We start from the raw sequence: 17,044 nt of genomic DNA on the forward strand, positions 1-17,044 counted from the left end.
GGCCTAAGGCAAGGATGTCCTTTCCTGGCAGCTACAATCAATGCTTGTTTCCAGAAAGAAAGAACTGGATTGTGTCTGAGGTCAAAGCTATAGATACAGGTCCAGAATGGATCCTGAGGGTAAAGGGGCCTGGGGAGCCAAGATGTTTGGCCAACAGGGAGTCTGAGGAACAGAAGCCTGAAAGGACCGTGGAGGACCTTGTGTCCTCCACCTTGTGTGGAGGACTGTTGTCTGTGTGACAACTCAGAACCTTTTAAAGGGCCTGGGGCAGAATGAACATTCTGTACGGCGTGGTTATTGGCCTCCAGAGGATCTCTGAGAATGGGTTCTTGTTCAGCTGCCACATGAGACATTCTGGCTTCCTTCTCCACTTTATCTTGTGAGGCTAGTTAAGGCCAGTGCAGTGTGGTTGTCTTGAACAGGGTAATTCACAAGTACACTCTGCTGTGCTAGATTGGGCCAACTGGGAACATCATAGGGAGTTATGAAAATAATTAAAAAAAAGGCAAAATAGCCACAGATTGCTAAGCAGAGCCAATAGCTACAACTCCCTACCAGATTTTGAGACCTGGGTTATGATTCATGAAGCAGAGAGACAGAGAGAGAACATTTCTGCAAGCAGAAGACGCCAGCTGGTAAAGAAGAAGAAGAAGAAGAACATTCCAGTATGAGGGAAGGGGCGGTTTAGTACCATAGTCGAGGACAAGGGCTTGGGGATGAGGATTGTTCTACCATGAACTGGACTGTTCTATCATGAACTGGAGGAAAACTGCATAGTTGGGGACTGAGATGGGGGAGAGACTTTTTACTTTATATCTTTATATATTTTAATTTTGAACCATGTGGATGTGTATCCTATTAAAAACCTAAATGAGAAAAAAAAAAGACAAGTGATGATAGTTTATGGCTTACAGAATTACACAGGCCTGACAGATGACAATCACTCACGTAATTTACAGTTGTTACTATTATTATTAATACAAGGACACTGACTGGGCCATCTGCCAGTGGTTTTCACCATGATATGCCTTTTTTTTTTAAGATTTTATTTTTATTTATTTGAGAGAGAGAGAGAGCACATAGGCAGGTGGAGGGGCAGAGGGAGAAGCAGACTCCCTGCTGAGCAGGGAGCCTTATGTGGGACTCAATCCCAGGACCCTGAGATCATGACCCAAGCCAAAGGGAGACACTTAACTGACTGAGCTCACCCTAATATTTTTGGTGTAGTCTCTTTGCCACATATCCAGATTGACCCTATATGCACTGGCCTTCCATTATGTTTATAACCAGGGGTATAAATTCAGCTTCTTAAAGCAGCCACGTAAATGGATAAAATGAATTAAATGAGTACCACTAGTAAATTAGGTTGTAAAATATATATGTGTTTTTTTTTTCTTTTAACACATTTTAGAGAATTATATTAAATTATTGACAGTGGCACCTGGCACTGTATAATGAACACCTACAGACCTTTACCTATATTCACTAGTTGTTAACATTTTGACCCTTGCATTCTTTCATAACACACACACACACACACACACACATATATATACACCATTTGAATGTTAGTTGCTGATATGTCACATCTGTAAATACTTCAGCTTGTGTTTTCCAAGTACAAGGACAATCCCCCACGTGACCGCAATACAATGCTCAAAGCTAGAAAATTTATGTGTGTAAACCTGGTGATTCACAGACCTCTACCCCTGGGGATAAAAATATATGTTTATAAAAAATAAAAACTAAAAAAATTTTTAAAAAAGAGACAAAAAGCTAGAAAATTTAACCAAAGCAAAAGGCTATTTTTCTAATGTGCAGTTTAGATTTCCATGTCCCCGAGTGTTCTAGTAAATGTTCTTTATAGTCACTTGTTTTCTGATCCAGAATCCTGTGTTAGATCTTCCATTGTATTTGGTTGTCTTCTTTTAGTCTAGAACTTTAAGTAGGCTTGTTTTGTTTTCTCATGGCATTGACGTTTTTGAAGAGTCGAGGTCAGGTTCTGCTTTACCCTCCCCGCCTCAGTGTCCTTCAATTTGTATCTGACTATTTCCTTATAACTAGACTTAGGTTAAATTCTTAGGCAGGAATACTACAAAAGATGATGTTCTGATGCCATCTTTCTTTTTTTTTAAACCCGGAATGCTTCATGAATTTGTGCGTCATCCTTGTGTAGGGGGTCATGCTAAATCTTCTCCGTATCATTCCAATTTTAATATCTATGCTGCCAAAGTAAGCACCCAATGCCATGTTGTATAATTTTTTTCCTACCCTTCTCTTTTACATATGTGAAACTAGGAGTGATTTTTAAAAATTCTAATATTTTTATTTTCAAATATCCAGCAGGTCAGTTATTGGTCAGTGACTCTGGTCATCACATCATCACTGAAGCAGTGGGCTATTTGTACAGATCGCTTGATTTAAGGGCGACCTACCTGGGATCTTCTCATTCATCAATCCATGGAATCCTGCAGTGAGTTTCTGTTCTGTGTCTCAACAAGAAAAGTGCTTCTGGTTATTCACCTTAGATATGTGACCTCTTGACAATTTTTTTTTTTTAATCTTTTGCAGGCTGCTGAGGGAAATTGAATGGATCAGAAGTAGGAGATGTTGGTCTCAAGGCATGAACCGGCAGTTTTCTGAGGTTTCCAGGAATGGCACCTCATTATGGGACCACTTGCTTAAATTAAACTACCACAGTGCTCAAAGTTCTAATACAGTGAGCTCTGCAATATGCATGAACACAGATAAGCTACAGAGAGCTAAAAGCATGGACTTGGCAACTCATACAATTTCAGATAAATCAAAATGTGCTTCCGGAAAAGGGAAAAAGGTCTTGAGACCCATTATTTCCGTTTCTATTGAGAAGATCCCACAGAAGACACAAAATAATCTTGAGCTATGGAATGGCCCAGAGAAAGAAGCTTCACTGAAAAAGCAAGATTATTCCTCTAAGATCTTATCTTTGGGTAAAATGGATGGTGTCATTAAGTTTTCACGGCAAAGGATCTTGTCAACTAAAGGCAAGAGTGAAAAAGGCCAAATCACCACAATTTACAGGCATCCCTTGGTAGTAGGATCTTTTAATACAAATAATCCCTGGGAATCCATATCTGAGTTCATATCAGAAAAGTGGCTTTTTCATAGCCCAGACTACAGTTCAGTTTCCCAGAAGAGTTGTTTTGAGGGAAGACCTCAGTTTGAAACCAAATTGTTGAAGACTTCACATGATACTAATAAAGTATAAAAATTATCATGGGCTTTTTGTGTCTGTAATTTCTTTTTAGCTGTCTTTGTTTAGAACTCTTTGAGGAGATATTTTCTCTTATAACTTAGAGGTGATGATAAAGTCTAGGGTTTTGATCTTTTTTAGCTCTTTAAAATGTTGTAATAGAGCTTAGCTAAAAAGAACAATTTTGATGTGATTCACATTTGTATGGTAGGTAGAAGAATGTTGCTCTTACTGGGTTCCGTGTCTAAAAATATGCTAAAGCAGTGCTATTAAAGTTCTAATTATGTTACAATTATGTTGCTATAGTTTATTTTGGATTTATGAATTGATTTTCCATGTAAAAACTTATTATTGCAAGCACCAACACTTTTTTTAATGAAACATGAGTAAGAAAAGATAAATTGGAATAAACCAAAACCGCAAAGTAAGTTTAGTGTCCCAGAGTCCATGGGTTTGATATCTGTTTTAAACGTAACAAGTGCCTCTCACCAGTGATTTTTTACCCATTAACTGTTAAGGATTACTTATTGATTACCTCATCACCCAACTAAATCCTACATACTATGTTAGGAAGCCAAACGGGAGAATGGACTCAGCTGTATGACTTCAGGATAATTAGTTCACTTCTCTTCGCCTCAGTTTCATTAGTTATAAAATGTTAGAAATCCCAGCGCCTGCTTTTCAGGATTGCCGAGAGGATTGCATTAGATAATGCACACAGCGAGCCTTTAATGAACAGTAGTTGTTCTCTGTAACGGTCTAACTCAGAGGCCACCTTGTTCCAGGAAGCATCCTCCCACCCCTCCAGCCCACAATTTAAACATACGTGAACGCTTGGGTTGTTTTAAATCGTGTCCTATTTCACACACGGCAGGCAGTGTGGTCTCCCAGGCCGTGTGCCAGCCTGGAGAGTTTTCCCTGCCCTCCACCGGACACCCTGCTCATCGGTAACCACAGTAACCAAGAGCTTGGGAAGTCCTCTCCGTTCAAGGATTCTCAGCCGGGTTCTGGGTGGGCAGCATCGGTCTTGCCTGCAGCAGCCAAGTCGGCTTCAGCCACACAGAAATGACGCATGCGGGGGTTACTGTTTGTTTTTGGAGGAACCACAATGCACAGGACAGGTGCAGCCTCGCAGATCTGGAGGAAGACAGGTGCACCGCCCCTGTGAGAGCGAGCCAGAGCCGGAGGAGCAGGGTGGCGGTGTCCTGACGGCCTCCCTCTCCAGCCAGGAATCCCTGGAGGGGCACTGTCCTTTTAGGCTCTGCAGTGGGCTGGGGCGGGTGAAGAAGATGACCTTCAAACACATCAGCCCACATATGGGACCTGGCCCAGTTGGTCCCTTACGGGAGGCACTGGAAAGATCTAAGCCCGGGGATCCAGGGTCTTCCCAGACCGGCCCCCGCCCCAGTCTTTCGCGGGGCAGAGCCCGGCCCCGACGCTTGTCTGGTAGGACTGGGCCCCGCCCACGTCCCCGCCCCGCGCCGGAGAGGCCCCGCCTCCTCCCCGCCTCCGCGGTGGCTCCGCCCCCGAGGCGGCCAAAAGGGCGGGCCGCGCCGCCGCCACGTGCTCCGACGCAGGGAGCTGCCAGCCAGCGGTCTGAGCGCAGGCGGAGCCCTGGCGTCCTGCTCCGGGTGCCACTCGCAGCAGGGCGGCGGCAAGCATGGCCACGGCGGCGGCCGTGGCGGTGGCCCGTGGGGCCGGGGCGAGGGCGGCGGCGGCCCTGTGGGGCGGCTGCGGGAGTGTGGCCCGGGGGCGGCCGCGCGCGGGCCCCGCACGGCCCTTGTGCACAGCCCCTGGGACGGCCCCGGACATGAAAGGCTACTTGTGGGAGCGCTACCGGGAGGCGAAGAGGAGCGCGGACGGTGAGTGCGGCGGCGCCCGCGGAACCTCCGGTCCCTGGGGGCCCGTCGCGGGCGGTCGGCGGGGAAGCGGGCGGCCTCCGACCCGCGCCGGCCGCGCTGCTGACCTCTAGGGCACTCTAATCGTGACCCTCGGTCGCCCTCAGTTCCAGCTGCGGCGACATCTCTGCAGTGCGATTCCGGGAAACGCGGAAAAATGCGCCTCCAGAAACTTTATAAATTTGCTTTCTCCTGTCGGGAAAGCAGTTTTATAAATTCTTGCGATTTTTAACCAGAAATTCGCATCGGAAGCGCTTTGGTCTCCATCGCTTGGGAGACAGCGGCCCCCACGCACACCGTTAGGTATTGTTAGTAACCCGCAGTAATAATAGAAACAGCCGGAGTCCGGCAGGCGGCGAGTTCCTCCGGAGCTGAGCTGCCAGGCAGGTGGCAGTGGCTGGAGTTGATTTTCCTATTTTTTTTTTTTTTTTTGGTTCTGTTTCTTGTGTGTGGTTTCGGTTTGTTTAGTTTTCTGCTGTGTTTGAAATAGGAGAGGTCCCAAGTTGACAGTGTTCTGAGTTGTGTACTAACTTAATTGAGGAGGGAGTTCCAGGGAGTGACTCCTTAGTTGCCAGGGGAACATAAAATCAACTTGGTTCTGTGGTCAGTAAGGGAGATGGGCAGAGGCAGAAAGAGGCCTCGATAAATAATAGGGCCAGGCACACCGACTGTCTGCTTGAATTTTAATATCTACCAGGGAATATTTGTGCCACATCCGCGTCCTGTAGATGGGAAAAGCAAGACTCAAGTTTAAGGAACCTGGCCAAGGTCACACCTTGACCTGGGGTCTTGTCTCCGCCCCTAACCCTCCGTCCTGTTTCCTGTGCTGCCCTACCTGCCTGGTGCTGCTGCTTTCAAGGAAGATTTAGAATTGAAATATTTGTACTGTTGCTGGGAGTGAGGTGGGGTGGAGATAGCAAGTGGTGATAAGAAGACGATTTGGTGGGAGATCACATTTGGTAGGATCACATTTTCAGTCTTCTGGCCAGAAGTCAGTTTAATGAAAGAAAACAAGGAGTTCTTTTCACCCAACTGGGATACTTTTCTGAGGGAACTCAAAGAGACTGGCAATGCAGACTTCTGTGAAATAGCGCTTTTTAGTTTTCCTTTGCTCAGAGTTAAAATGTGTACCGTTTTTTGAAGTAGTTGTGTGGTAACGGTGGAAAGAAGACTGGCTTTGCAGATGCTGGAAATGGCAGATCTTAGATGAAAGAAATATAGAACATCTACCTCAGCTTTAAGACTTGAAAGACGTAAATTTTTTTTTTTTTTAAAGATTTTATTTATTTATTTGAGAGAGAGGGCTCGTGGGCATGGAAGGGGGTAAGGGCCGAGGCAGAGGGAAAATCAGGCTCCTGACTGAGGAGGGAGCCAGATGGGGGACTCAGTCCCGGGTGTCTGCAATCATGACCTGAGCGGAAGGCAGATTCTCAACTGACTGAGCCACCCAGATGTCCCGCAAGACATTTTTTAATTACGATAATTGTTTATTTACATGCAGTTGTAAAAATTAATACAGGGCGATCTGGGATACCTTTTACCCAGTTTCTCCCAGTGGTAACATTTTGCCAAACGATGATGTATTCTCTCAAGCAGTATATTGATACTGACCCATTTCACAGATCTTAGAGTCCTCTGCTACTCCTTTACTTGTGTTTGCCTATTTAGTTCTATACAGTTTTATCATATGTATGTTCAAGCATCCAGCTCTACGGGCAAGATACAGAATAGATCTTTACAAGGATCTCCCACATTAGCTATAGAGCCACACCCCTGCTGCTTTGTGTAGTCTCTGGGAAATTATCTGTTCTCCATTTCAGAAGTGTTCTGTAGAAGGAATTATGGAGTATGTGACCTTTTGGAATTGGCTTTTGAGACTGAGCATAATTCTCTGCAGAGCTGTCCGGGTGGTTATCTGTATTGTATCCATAGTGCGTTTTTTAATTGCTGAGTAGCGTTCCATGGAGGGCATGTACCACAGTTTAACCATTCTTCTTTGTTTTGTTTTTTTAAACTACAGTGAACCACTTAACTATGCTTCACACACTAAGGGATATCTGGATTGCTCCCAGTTTTTGACTATTATTAGTCTGCTGTAAACATTTGTGTATTGGTTTTTCTGTGAACACATGTTTTCATTTCTCTAAATGCCATTGTTCAGTTGCATGGTAATTGTATGTTTAGTTTTATAAGAAACTTCAGGCCGCGTGGTCGCCATTCTTCGTGAAGCTTCAGTTTCATCATCTGTAAAATGGGATGCCGGTAGTACTGCGTTACAGGGTTTGATGAGGAATGAATGAATCCATCCATGCAAGGTGTGTAGAAGGTGGGTGAGACAGTGGAAGTGTTGGGTGAGAAAGATGAGCATTGGGCCAGAGTTTGGGTTTTGGGGTGTGATAATTAGAGTGAAATTTGGGGTATGACAGCTCGGAGGAGATTTTGGAGATTTAATTACCTCTGTGAGCTCAGGTGCAGGTTACTTTTCTCTCTGACCTCAGTCTCCTCACTAGTAACCTGGGATAATGTGGGGATTTTCAGCACGGGCTTAGCACCCAGCAGGTGGACAGTAGTTAGTAGCTATTATTATTAGTTACTAAATAACTTACAGTTTTAGACAAATGTTTAGTGAGGGGTGGAGGTGGGTTATTTAGCTCTAGGGTCTAGGTCCCTAGACCTAGAGGTCAGCTTGGGGGAGTGCTAAACTTGACCAAGACACCTGATCTCTCTAGCTTCGGTGTCTCTCTCTGTAGAATGAGGCCACTGGACTAAAGACTGTGTAAGCCTTTTCAGGTGGTACAGGCCTGTGAAGCAGGTATTCTGTGTGTCCTGTCCCCATCTTCATGCCCCCAGTGCATACTCGCGAGGTCCCTGTCTCACCCCTGAGAACACAGAGACTTTCATTCGGCTTTTCTTTCCTTTTTCACCCTGTCTGGGGCTGCAGCATCCCCATTGGCCCTTCCTGAAGACTGTAAGAGTATATACATCCCCGCTTGCATGCGTTTGTTCAAGAATTTATTCAGCACTTAGCCATGGACTTAAAGGCTGTTGATTCAGACAGGCAGGTCTGAGAGTGAGGGGCCCACAGAGGGTGAGTCCCTGCCTGCACCAACTGTGGGACTGCCGACACATGGATGGGGAGACTGATAACAGATAAGTGACAGCCAGCTTGGGGGGAAAAAGAGACCCCAAGGGCTTTGCCATTGAGCAGGTGGCTGTTCAGGTACACAGGGGATGCAGAGAAGTGCTAGGGGCTGATACCTGAGCTGTGTCTGTAGGAATGAGAGGTCAGAAAAAATACAATAATCAATCAAAAACATGTAGGGCTTTTTTTTTTTTTTTTCCAGTTTAGAAGAGAAGAAAAAATTGTTTTTTCTCATATTTAGTTATTGCTTTTTGGTCATTGGGTGTCTTGCCTAATCCAAACAATCTGCTCAGGTGTCTTCTCCTGGAAGGGTCTTCCCAGAATGCAGCCTGTTCAGGGAAGAGATGAGTTTTACCCTTTCTCTCCCGCACCCCCCCCGCCCCCGTTTTAATTTTATTTTAATTTGGGCGCCTGGGTGGCTCAGTGGGTTAAGCCGCTGCCTTCGGCTCAGGTCATGATCTCAGGGTCCTGGGATCGAGTCCCGCATCAGGCTCTCTGCTCAGCAGGGAGCCTGCTTCCCTTCCTCTCTCTCTGCCTTCCTCTCTCTTTGCCTGACTCTCCATCTGCTTGTGATTTCTCTCTGTCAAATAAATAAATAAAATCTTTAAAAAAAATGTTTAATTTTATTTTAATTTATTTTTTTACATTTTTATTTCTTATTTTTTTAAGAGTGAGAGAGCACGTGCATGAGTGGGGTGGGGGGGGTGAGGGACAGAGGGAGAGAGGGAATCCCACGCAGCCTCCTGCCTGACATAAGACTTAATCTCATGGCCCTGAGATCATGACCTGAGCTGAAATAAAAGATGGACGCTTAATGCACTGAGCTACCCATGTGCCCCAGCTCCATTTTTTTAAGGTTTTTTTTTAAAAAAATAAACTTTATTTTTTAGATCAATTTTAGATTTTGATTTCTCTAAATCATATCCCAGTTTCCCCTATAATTAACCTCTTGTATGACTAAGGTAATTTATAACAGTTAGTGAACCAATATCAGTACCTTGTATGTATCAGTGTTAACTAAAATCCATATTTAAGTCAGATTCCCCAAGTTTTTAACCTAATGTCCTTTCTGCTCCAGGATTTCTCCCAGAATAGCACACTACATTTAGTCCTCCTGCTTCCTTGGGCTCCTTTTGGCTTTGATGGTTTCTCTGAGTGTCCCTGTGTTTGATCACCTTGACAGTTTTGAGGAGACATGGTCACATATTTTGTAGAATGTCCCTCATTTGGAATCTCTTCTTTTTTTTTTTTTTTTAACTTGAAGAATTTTGGAAGTATAATATTTATGCATCTTGTGTCCGACATAGCTCACAGGGAAGGGTTTTCATATATTTGGGGGAGAAAAATTCTGGTTTATAACCTCTAGCAGAGTTTTTCTGGAGAACCATGGTTCTCAGCTGGAGTCAGGGGTGGGGGGGCATTTGGCAATGTCAGGAGACCTGTTTGATTGCCACAGCTGGGGCCCAGGGGGTGCTGCTGACTTCTAATGTGTGGAGGTCCAGATGCTGCTAGATAATCTGTAATGCACAGAACAGTCTGTAATGGACATGCGCAACAAAGAATAATCCAGCCCCAGATGTCAGTAATGCCAAGTTTGGGAAACCTTGTCCAAAAATGGGGAATTCTAAGCAATCCTGTGTGATGATAATTTAAAGGGATGGAGATTGTTGTGTTGGTCTGTCATTGCTCGTTATGCTGCACCTTGTGCCCGTCTTCTTTGAACTTAATCCTTGGCCTGCCGTGTGTGCTCATCAGATAGCCTGCTCTGTGAGGTGCACAATGGAAGCATTGCCACTTGCCTGGGCCGGGGGTGGGGATGGTGCTCCAGTCAGGCATTTGGATACCTAGAGCCTTCCCCTTGCCAGGCCCCCCATGGCCCCCCCCCCCCCCCACCTTAGACATCATCGCAGAGCCTGGTCTGTTTAGAATGTTGGGCGGCTTAGCTGGGGCTGTGAAGGGTATTAACTTGGTGGAAAAAAGTATGGAGATTAGTGTGAAGTGTTAGAAGCTTTTACAGGGTGTTGAAGGATTTATTCAGAGTTCTTGGTTAAGAGTGTTTGATTCTTATTCAGCAATTATGTATTTAGTGAGGACTATATGTGGGACAGTGATATAAACTTAGTTTATAGAGAATAAACATAAAATGCAAATCCTTCCCTCAAGGAACTGTAGTGGGTTAAGGAAACACCTTAATGAGGTAATTTTAAGATGAGACCAGTGTTTCTTAGACTGTGTTCCACCAACTTCTGAGAAATATGGTTAAGGAAATGTTGAAAATATATGTTAAAAAAGTTTTTTTTTTTTTTAAACAGGTAGGCTTATCAGATTCTTTAAAATGCATGAACCTCCGAAAAGGAGGATATAGGTGTAGCACCCCCCAAATAAATTTGACTGTGGAACCCCTTTTTGGAGGTAATAGTTCAAAATAAATGTTCTAAGGATTATACTTGGGAGGTTCAAATAATAGGTATAACAAGATTATATGTATATTAATAACACCCAGAGGTGCTTAATTGTACAACCTTATGCTTTTTCTTTGTAACAGGGATATAGAATAAATGGAGTCAGGGTCTCTTTGACAATCTGGGGAAAGCTGTGTGTTCTGTGTTTAGGAAAATATGCAGATTTGACAGTTACACACAATGTAAGCGCACACAGACTCTTTCGTGAATGGTTTCAGGCGGTTTCTGTAACATCTCAGCTTCATCCAGTGAGCCCAGCGCCCATCGAACCCTCTGTTACCTTATGAGAGAGCGTGTAGGACCGCCTTGAGGACTCAGCAGGGACTATCTTCTGGGTTAAAATTTGCATAGAAGATCAAGAAGTCTGGCATGCCTGGGTGGCTCAGTGGGTTAAAGCCTCTGCCTTTGGCTCAGGTCATGATCCCAGGGTCCTGGGATCGAGCCCCGCATCGGGCTCTCTGCTCAGGGGGGAGCCTGCTTCCCTTCCTCTCTCTCTGCCTGCCTCTCTGCCTACTTGTGATCTCTGTCTGTCAAATAAATAAATATAATCTTAAAAAAAAAAAAAAAGAAAAAAAAAGATAAAGAAGCCTTGACTGGAGCAAGACATGTTTTTGGCCTGACTTTTACCTTTGAATGTTGAGATTTTCTGTAACTTGTGGAGGTGGCGGGGTGATCCGTCAGGAAGGCGCAGGGAGTAGTGATCTAGAACATTGTCCTCATTTACCAGGGCATCCCGGGTAGCATGAAGAGGAAGCGAAAGAAGATAAAATGTAAAAAGATTAAATGATACTTATGTTGCCAGCTTTTGAAGGAAAGTAGAATCTTGAAAATTTGAGTAGTTCTGTAACTGTGAGGCACATCAGAATCATCTGGGGAGCTTGTTTAAACATGGAGACTCCGAGGCCCTGGCTCTGGGGATTCTGATTCCTCAGGTGCGGAGCATGGGCCGAGGAAGCTGTATTGTTCCTGGGCTTAGAAACCAGTCTTTCGTTGAACTCTTGAAGAAATGTGGAAGCACACATATCTTCTGTATTTTAGAGTTGTTCTTTTGGATCTTGGTTTCCAGCAATCAGGTAGATTAGATGGATAGTTTAAAAATCTCTTTTGTATAGAATGTGCTGGAAAAATGACAAAGAATATTCTTTGAATGTGTAACTGACCTTCGAAAAACTGAAGTAAAATGGCAGGGACTAAAACCGAAGGGTGGTGAGCAGCTCTGAAGGTGTTGCGGGAGCATTTGTGGGGTTTTGTTAGCTGTGCCTGCTGAGAGGGGAACACACACACACACACACACACACACACGCACACACACACACACACATTCTGTCTCTCTCTTTGTCTTTCTCTGTTTCCCTGTCTGTCTTTGTGTCTCTCTCTCTGAATCTCTTATAACTCCAGACCCACAGAGAGCTACCTTCCACGCAGGAAGACAATAGGGAAACGTGTCTGCCTTGGTCTCTGCTCTACATATTTCCCTGTGTGTGGGAGGCTGTGGAAGTCCTGTGTGACCTTGTACTCACAGGCTAGTTCTCTCATGGGTTTGGGTTTGAATTTAGTCTGCTTGCCTGGTCTGGTTATCTCAAGGTGAGAAGTTAACTAAAAGTGGTCCCAAGATGATACTGTCTGGGATTCTTGATAGAAGCAAATATAAACTCCTCCTGTGTGGCTAGACCTTCAACCTGGGCCGGAATGGAGAGCAAAGATATTGATAGACATGTGAGGAAATCCAATAAATATTGGCAGTATAGAAATCAGGTCAAAAGAGAGTAGAAGAGAGGAGGTAAAAGAACAGGGAAAAAGCAGGAGGTATAAAATGTGGTGGTGGAAGTCTTTCCAGATATATCAGTCATCACCGTAAACTCAGATCCAAAGATGGATTGTCAGTTCAGATATAAGACAAAATCTACCTGCATGCTGTTGGAAGACATTCACCCCAAAACAAAGATGTAGAAAGGTTGGAATTAATGGGAAAAGAGATTTTGGGCAAATGCTAACTAAAGAAACCCAGCAGGTGTTAATATCAAACAAATAATGAAATGATACTGAAAGAAAATAATGTTTACTCTAGGAGAGCTGCAAACTATAGTTCATGGGCCAGATCTGGCTTGCTCTTTTTGTATATTAAATTTCATTGGAACATAGCCACACCCATTCATTTCCATATGTTTGGTGGGGGAGGTGCTCCTTCTGTGCTGTGAGGCCAGAGTTGGGTAGTTGCGACAGAATGTATGGTCCGTGGACACAGCTCAGATTCTTTGCAGACAGTGTATGTTGTCTCCTGAACAAGAGCTGACTCTCACAAAAACAATCCAGAGAATGTCTATATATAAAAAAGACAACAAATAAGTTGCAGTTGCAAGCCAATTTTTAAAGATTTGAAAACACATGAAAGATACTATAGATCACATACAGGGATACACATGTATGTGCTAAAAGTCTAAAATGTAGGAAAATGATGAACACCAGAGTCAGGGTAGTGGTTACCTCTTTGGTGGAAGGAGAATGCAGGTGAAGATTTAAGAAGTTTATTTCCTAAATTGGATGGTGGGAATTATAGGTGTTTTTGTGTTTATCTTTCTACCTTTCTGTATGTCTTAAACATCTCAAGATGTATTCTTTTGTCTAGGTATATGATATTGATGATCCTGTGACCACAGGAAAAAGCAGCAAAAAAGATTTCAGGGAGAAACGTGCCACATAATAATTTTCACATTTTCAGGTAGGAAAGAAATTCCTAAAATAGGGAGAGAACCAAAGGACCCCTTAGAAGTCATAGAATCCAGTCCTTTGCTGGGAAAATGGAATCCCTTTTTCCATGGCTCTTATTAGTGGCCATCTGGCATCTGCTTGAATTTGCCATATGAGCACAGGCTGCCAATTTTATTTTGGATGGCTTGAGTCACAGAGAGTAATTCCTCTCCCATATGCTCGCTGTTTAAATGGCGATCATGCATCATCACTGCCCCTCCCCTTTGACTTCATTACTTTGGAAGCTCGCCTTCGTCTTCAGTCCGGTTTGTTGATAGCTCTTGGAAAGTGAACTGTTGCGTACTGAGGACAGGAAGCTGCTTGTAGTCCGACTGGCTCGAAGCGAGGGGCGCCGCCAGCCCTGCCCTGCTTGGCCTGGTACTTCTGTGGGAACACCTAGAATCCAAGGCTGGGTTCATTTACGTGTGAAGTTCCCTTTCCATCAGGTCCCGACGTTGTCATTTCCTATATTGACACGATGCATTTTAGATGAGGATAAAAGAGGGGAAAAAAGCCTCTCCTCCAATTTTGTTTTTGAAGATTTTATTTATTTTTTGACAGAGAGAGGATGTATGAGAGAGAGAACACAAGGGGGCTGGGCAGAGGGAGAGGGAGAAGCAGACTCCCTGCTGAACAGAGAGCCTGATGTAGGACTCCATCCCAGGGCCCTGAGATCAGGACCTGGGCTGAAGGCAGATGCTTAATGGACCGAGCCAGCCGTGACTTTCCTCCCGAACTTCTTTGTGCGCCTGTCCTACATTATTAGCAAGTGCTTAGGAGAAAAAAGGTAGTATTTTCTTTTTCTTTTATTTTTTAAGTTAGATACTGCATGTTTTAGTTAAGTGAGAAAGAGAGGCTAGCTGACTAATCAGCTGAGTACGAGATTTTTGTACTTCTGTGGGTTAGTCCTTACCTTTGGGAAATCCATCTTTTTCAGTTTACTAGGGTTTTGAGGAACTGTTTTATATATATATATATACATATATATATATGTATAAAGATTTTATTTTTTTATTTGACAGAGAGAGAGCACAAAGAGGCAGAGAGGCAGGCAGAGAGAGAGGGAGAAGCAGACTCCCTGCTGAGCAGAGAGCCCGATGCAGGGCTCAGTAGTAGGACCCTAAGATCATGATCTAAGCCAAAAGCAGAGGCTTAACCCACTGAGCCACCCAGGTGCCCCGGAACTGTTTTATATTAAGTGTATTTGTAAGATACATAAGCCTGATTAAAATTTTAATTTCATTAGAGACGTTAACTCTCTAATGTAACTCTGGTGGTTACAGGGATGTCCCTTTTGGGTAGGAACACCTACTTGAGAAACATGATTACTGTCAGTATCAGAGTATTGTCTGAGTGTCCGTTTTCTTTAACAGTAGTTTTTGAGTATTGTCTGTGTGCTGGTTACTGTAACTGTAGCAATGGGCAAGGCAGGCGTAGCCTGAGTAGCAATTTTCCAGCATTTTGCTCACAGGACTCCTTAATACCCTTAAAATTCTTGAAGATCCCAGTGTTTTCCGGTTTACATAGATTATACCGATAGTGACTGTATTAGAAATTTAAAAATGAGAGACTTAAAACAGGTATTCCCCACTTCATTTAAAATAATAATAAATCTGTTAGCTGCTAATGTAAATGAGACACTTTTTGAAAGGTAACTATTTTCTGAAATCAAAGAACTTGAGAAGAATTCTTGGTTTCATGTTTTTGTAAATTTCTGCAATGTCTCAATTAACAGAGATGTCTGGAGTCTCAGATCTGATTCTGTGTTCAGACCACCGAGTTGTGAGACCTCATGTAGCCTCTCACTGTCAATTGGTGAGGGAATAAGAGTGAAAGAGGCAAATAATCTCTTTATTAAATTCTTAACTAATTCTTTGATACATTGCTGCAAATGTAGTGACTTAAAACTACACAGATCAGTTACAGTTTTGGAGGTCACAAGTCTGAAATGGTTCTCACCAGGGTAACATCAGGGTGTTGGCAGGACTTTGTTCCTTTCTGGAAGCTCTAGTGGAGAATGTTTTCTTGCCTTTTGCGGTTTCTAAAAGCTTCCTGCATTCTTTGGTTCATGGCCCCTTTCATTTTCAAAGCCAGCAATTTAAAAATGAAGTTGGAGCCTTTTTCACATCACATCACTCTGATGCTGAATCTTCTGCCTTCCTTTTCTACACTTAACCTTTATGCCTAGGGCCCCCAGGTAAACTAGCTTAATCTCTGTCTTGAAGTCTGCTGTTTAACAGCTGCAACCTTAATTCCCCTCTGCCATGTAAAGGTAACATACACATTTTAGAAATTAGGATGTGGATGTCCTAACCCACAGTATTCTGCCTGTCATCTTTAAGCAGTATTATAAAAAGAGTTTGACCCTCAGAGATCCCATGAAAGAGTCTGAGTATGTGGTTTCTGGGATTATGCCAGTCTAGGGAAAATATTAGTTGGAATGATGAGGAAAGGAGAGGTGACAGATATTTATGGGTCACTTGCTGTGTGCTAGGTACTCTGCCAGGCATTCGACCCACATTTTATTGTTCGATAACTGTGCCATCTGGGCTTACTTAACTTTCCAGCCTTTTTCTCCCCTGCAAACAGGGGGTAGCAGTGTTTTCCTTAGGATGTTCTTATGACCAGTCGTCGAGACAACAAGAAGTACCCACTGGACAGTATGTAGAAGGCATTGATAATTACTCCTTTTCTATGTCCTTAATACTTTAAAGAAAATTCTTGATAGCTCGCCTAGTGTTTGACCTTTTGATATGGCCAAATTTTCTAAGAAGTTTCTTCCATGAAACATATGGACTTTTCTTTTGAGCAGTTAAGTTTTGTTTTTCTTTTGTTGAAGTAGGCTCCACCCTCGGTGAGGGACTTGAACTCATGACCCTGAGCTAGAGAGTCATGTGCTCTCTAGCTGGCTCTGAGCCAGCCAGGCGCTCCTAAGTTTGTTTCTTATTAAATGACTTCAGATTAGGTGTGATTGTATTTCAAATGTAATCAGATGTGGTTTTGTTTTTTGAACTTTAGGAAGCAGGATGGATTTCTACAGAGCAGTCAAAATTACAGATATTATTTACAGAATAATATGTAGTTTTAGCTTTTGGTAGGAGTAGTGTAAATGTCATGCATTGTTAATTATTCAGATGAGTAATAGTATTTGTCACGGATTGCTGTTCCTGGAGATGATGCCAAGTGTCTGAAGTAAAGGAAGAATGAAAGCTGCTTTTTAGATTTGTAGATAAAAATGACTTTTGGGATGCCACCTCCTCTGGAGAGGGCAGCTGTGCCAAGTTTCTTCTCCACTTGGCATCTTGCCATTTCTTGGCCTGTGATGTCGTTCACCACAAAGCTAGTGCTTTATTATTTACTCACTTACAGTCCCTGCATGGTTCTCTGTGTGGTGCCTGGCACATAGTAGGTGTACAGGAAGTGCTTACTGAAAAAAATTCCTGAGGATCAGGTAAGTGGGAAAACCAGTTTACCAAAATTCTATGTGCTGTGTGATCTCATTTACAGAAAAGTCTAGAAAAGGCAAACAAGTCTGGTCAAAAGCAGAACAGCAGTTGCCTGG

At 43.5% G+C, this 17,044-nt stretch overlaps 2 protein-coding genes and 1 non-coding gene across 7 annotated transcripts in view; 2 read left to right on the forward strand and 1 right to left on the reverse strand.

Moving 5' to 3' along the window:
* Window positions 1–3,253, forward strand: part of LOC101672852 (putative tetratricopeptide repeat protein 41) — an 84,688-nt gene extending 81,435 nt beyond the window's left edge. For all 3 annotated transcript variants that reach the window (XM_045084768.1, XM_045084770.1, XM_045084769.1), the window contains 2 exons: window positions 2,344–2,473; window positions 2,572–3,253. In XM_045084768.1, coding sequence (XP_044940703.1) covers window positions 2,344–2,473; window positions 2,572–3,247 — 806 coding nt within the window. In that variant the 3' untranslated portion in view covers window positions 3,248–3,253. The remainder of the gene's footprint in view (window positions 1–2,343; window positions 2,474–2,571) is intronic.
* On the reverse strand, window positions 2,132–2,240 carry LOC123393301. Its single transcript, XR_006608051.1, has one exon. It is a non-coding gene; the product is annotated as a U6 spliceosomal RNA (small nuclear RNA).
* A 1,527-nt stretch (window positions 3,254–4,780) lies between the features above and the next one.
* NT5DC3 (5'-nucleotidase domain containing 3) overlaps window positions 4,781–17,044 on the forward strand; it is a 62,044-nt gene continuing 49,780 nt past the window's right edge. For all 3 annotated transcript variants that reach the window (XR_006608031.1, XM_004743023.3, XM_045084772.1), the window contains exon 1: window positions 4,781–5,094. Coding sequence is in view for 2 of the 3 variants with exons in the window: in XM_004743023.3 (XP_004743080.2) it covers window positions 4,893–5,094 (202 nt within the window). In the remaining variant the exon portion in view is untranslated. The remainder of the gene's footprint in view (window positions 5,095–17,044) is intronic.

This window comes from Mustela putorius, unplaced genomic scaffold (assembly GCF_011764305.1).
Source record: "Mustela putorius furo isolate JIRA1106 unplaced genomic scaffold, ASM1176430v1.1 tig00000788_pilon_pilon_pilon, whole genome shotgun sequence".
Lineage (NCBI taxonomy): Eukaryota > Metazoa > Chordata > Mammalia > Carnivora > Mustelidae > Mustela > Mustela putorius.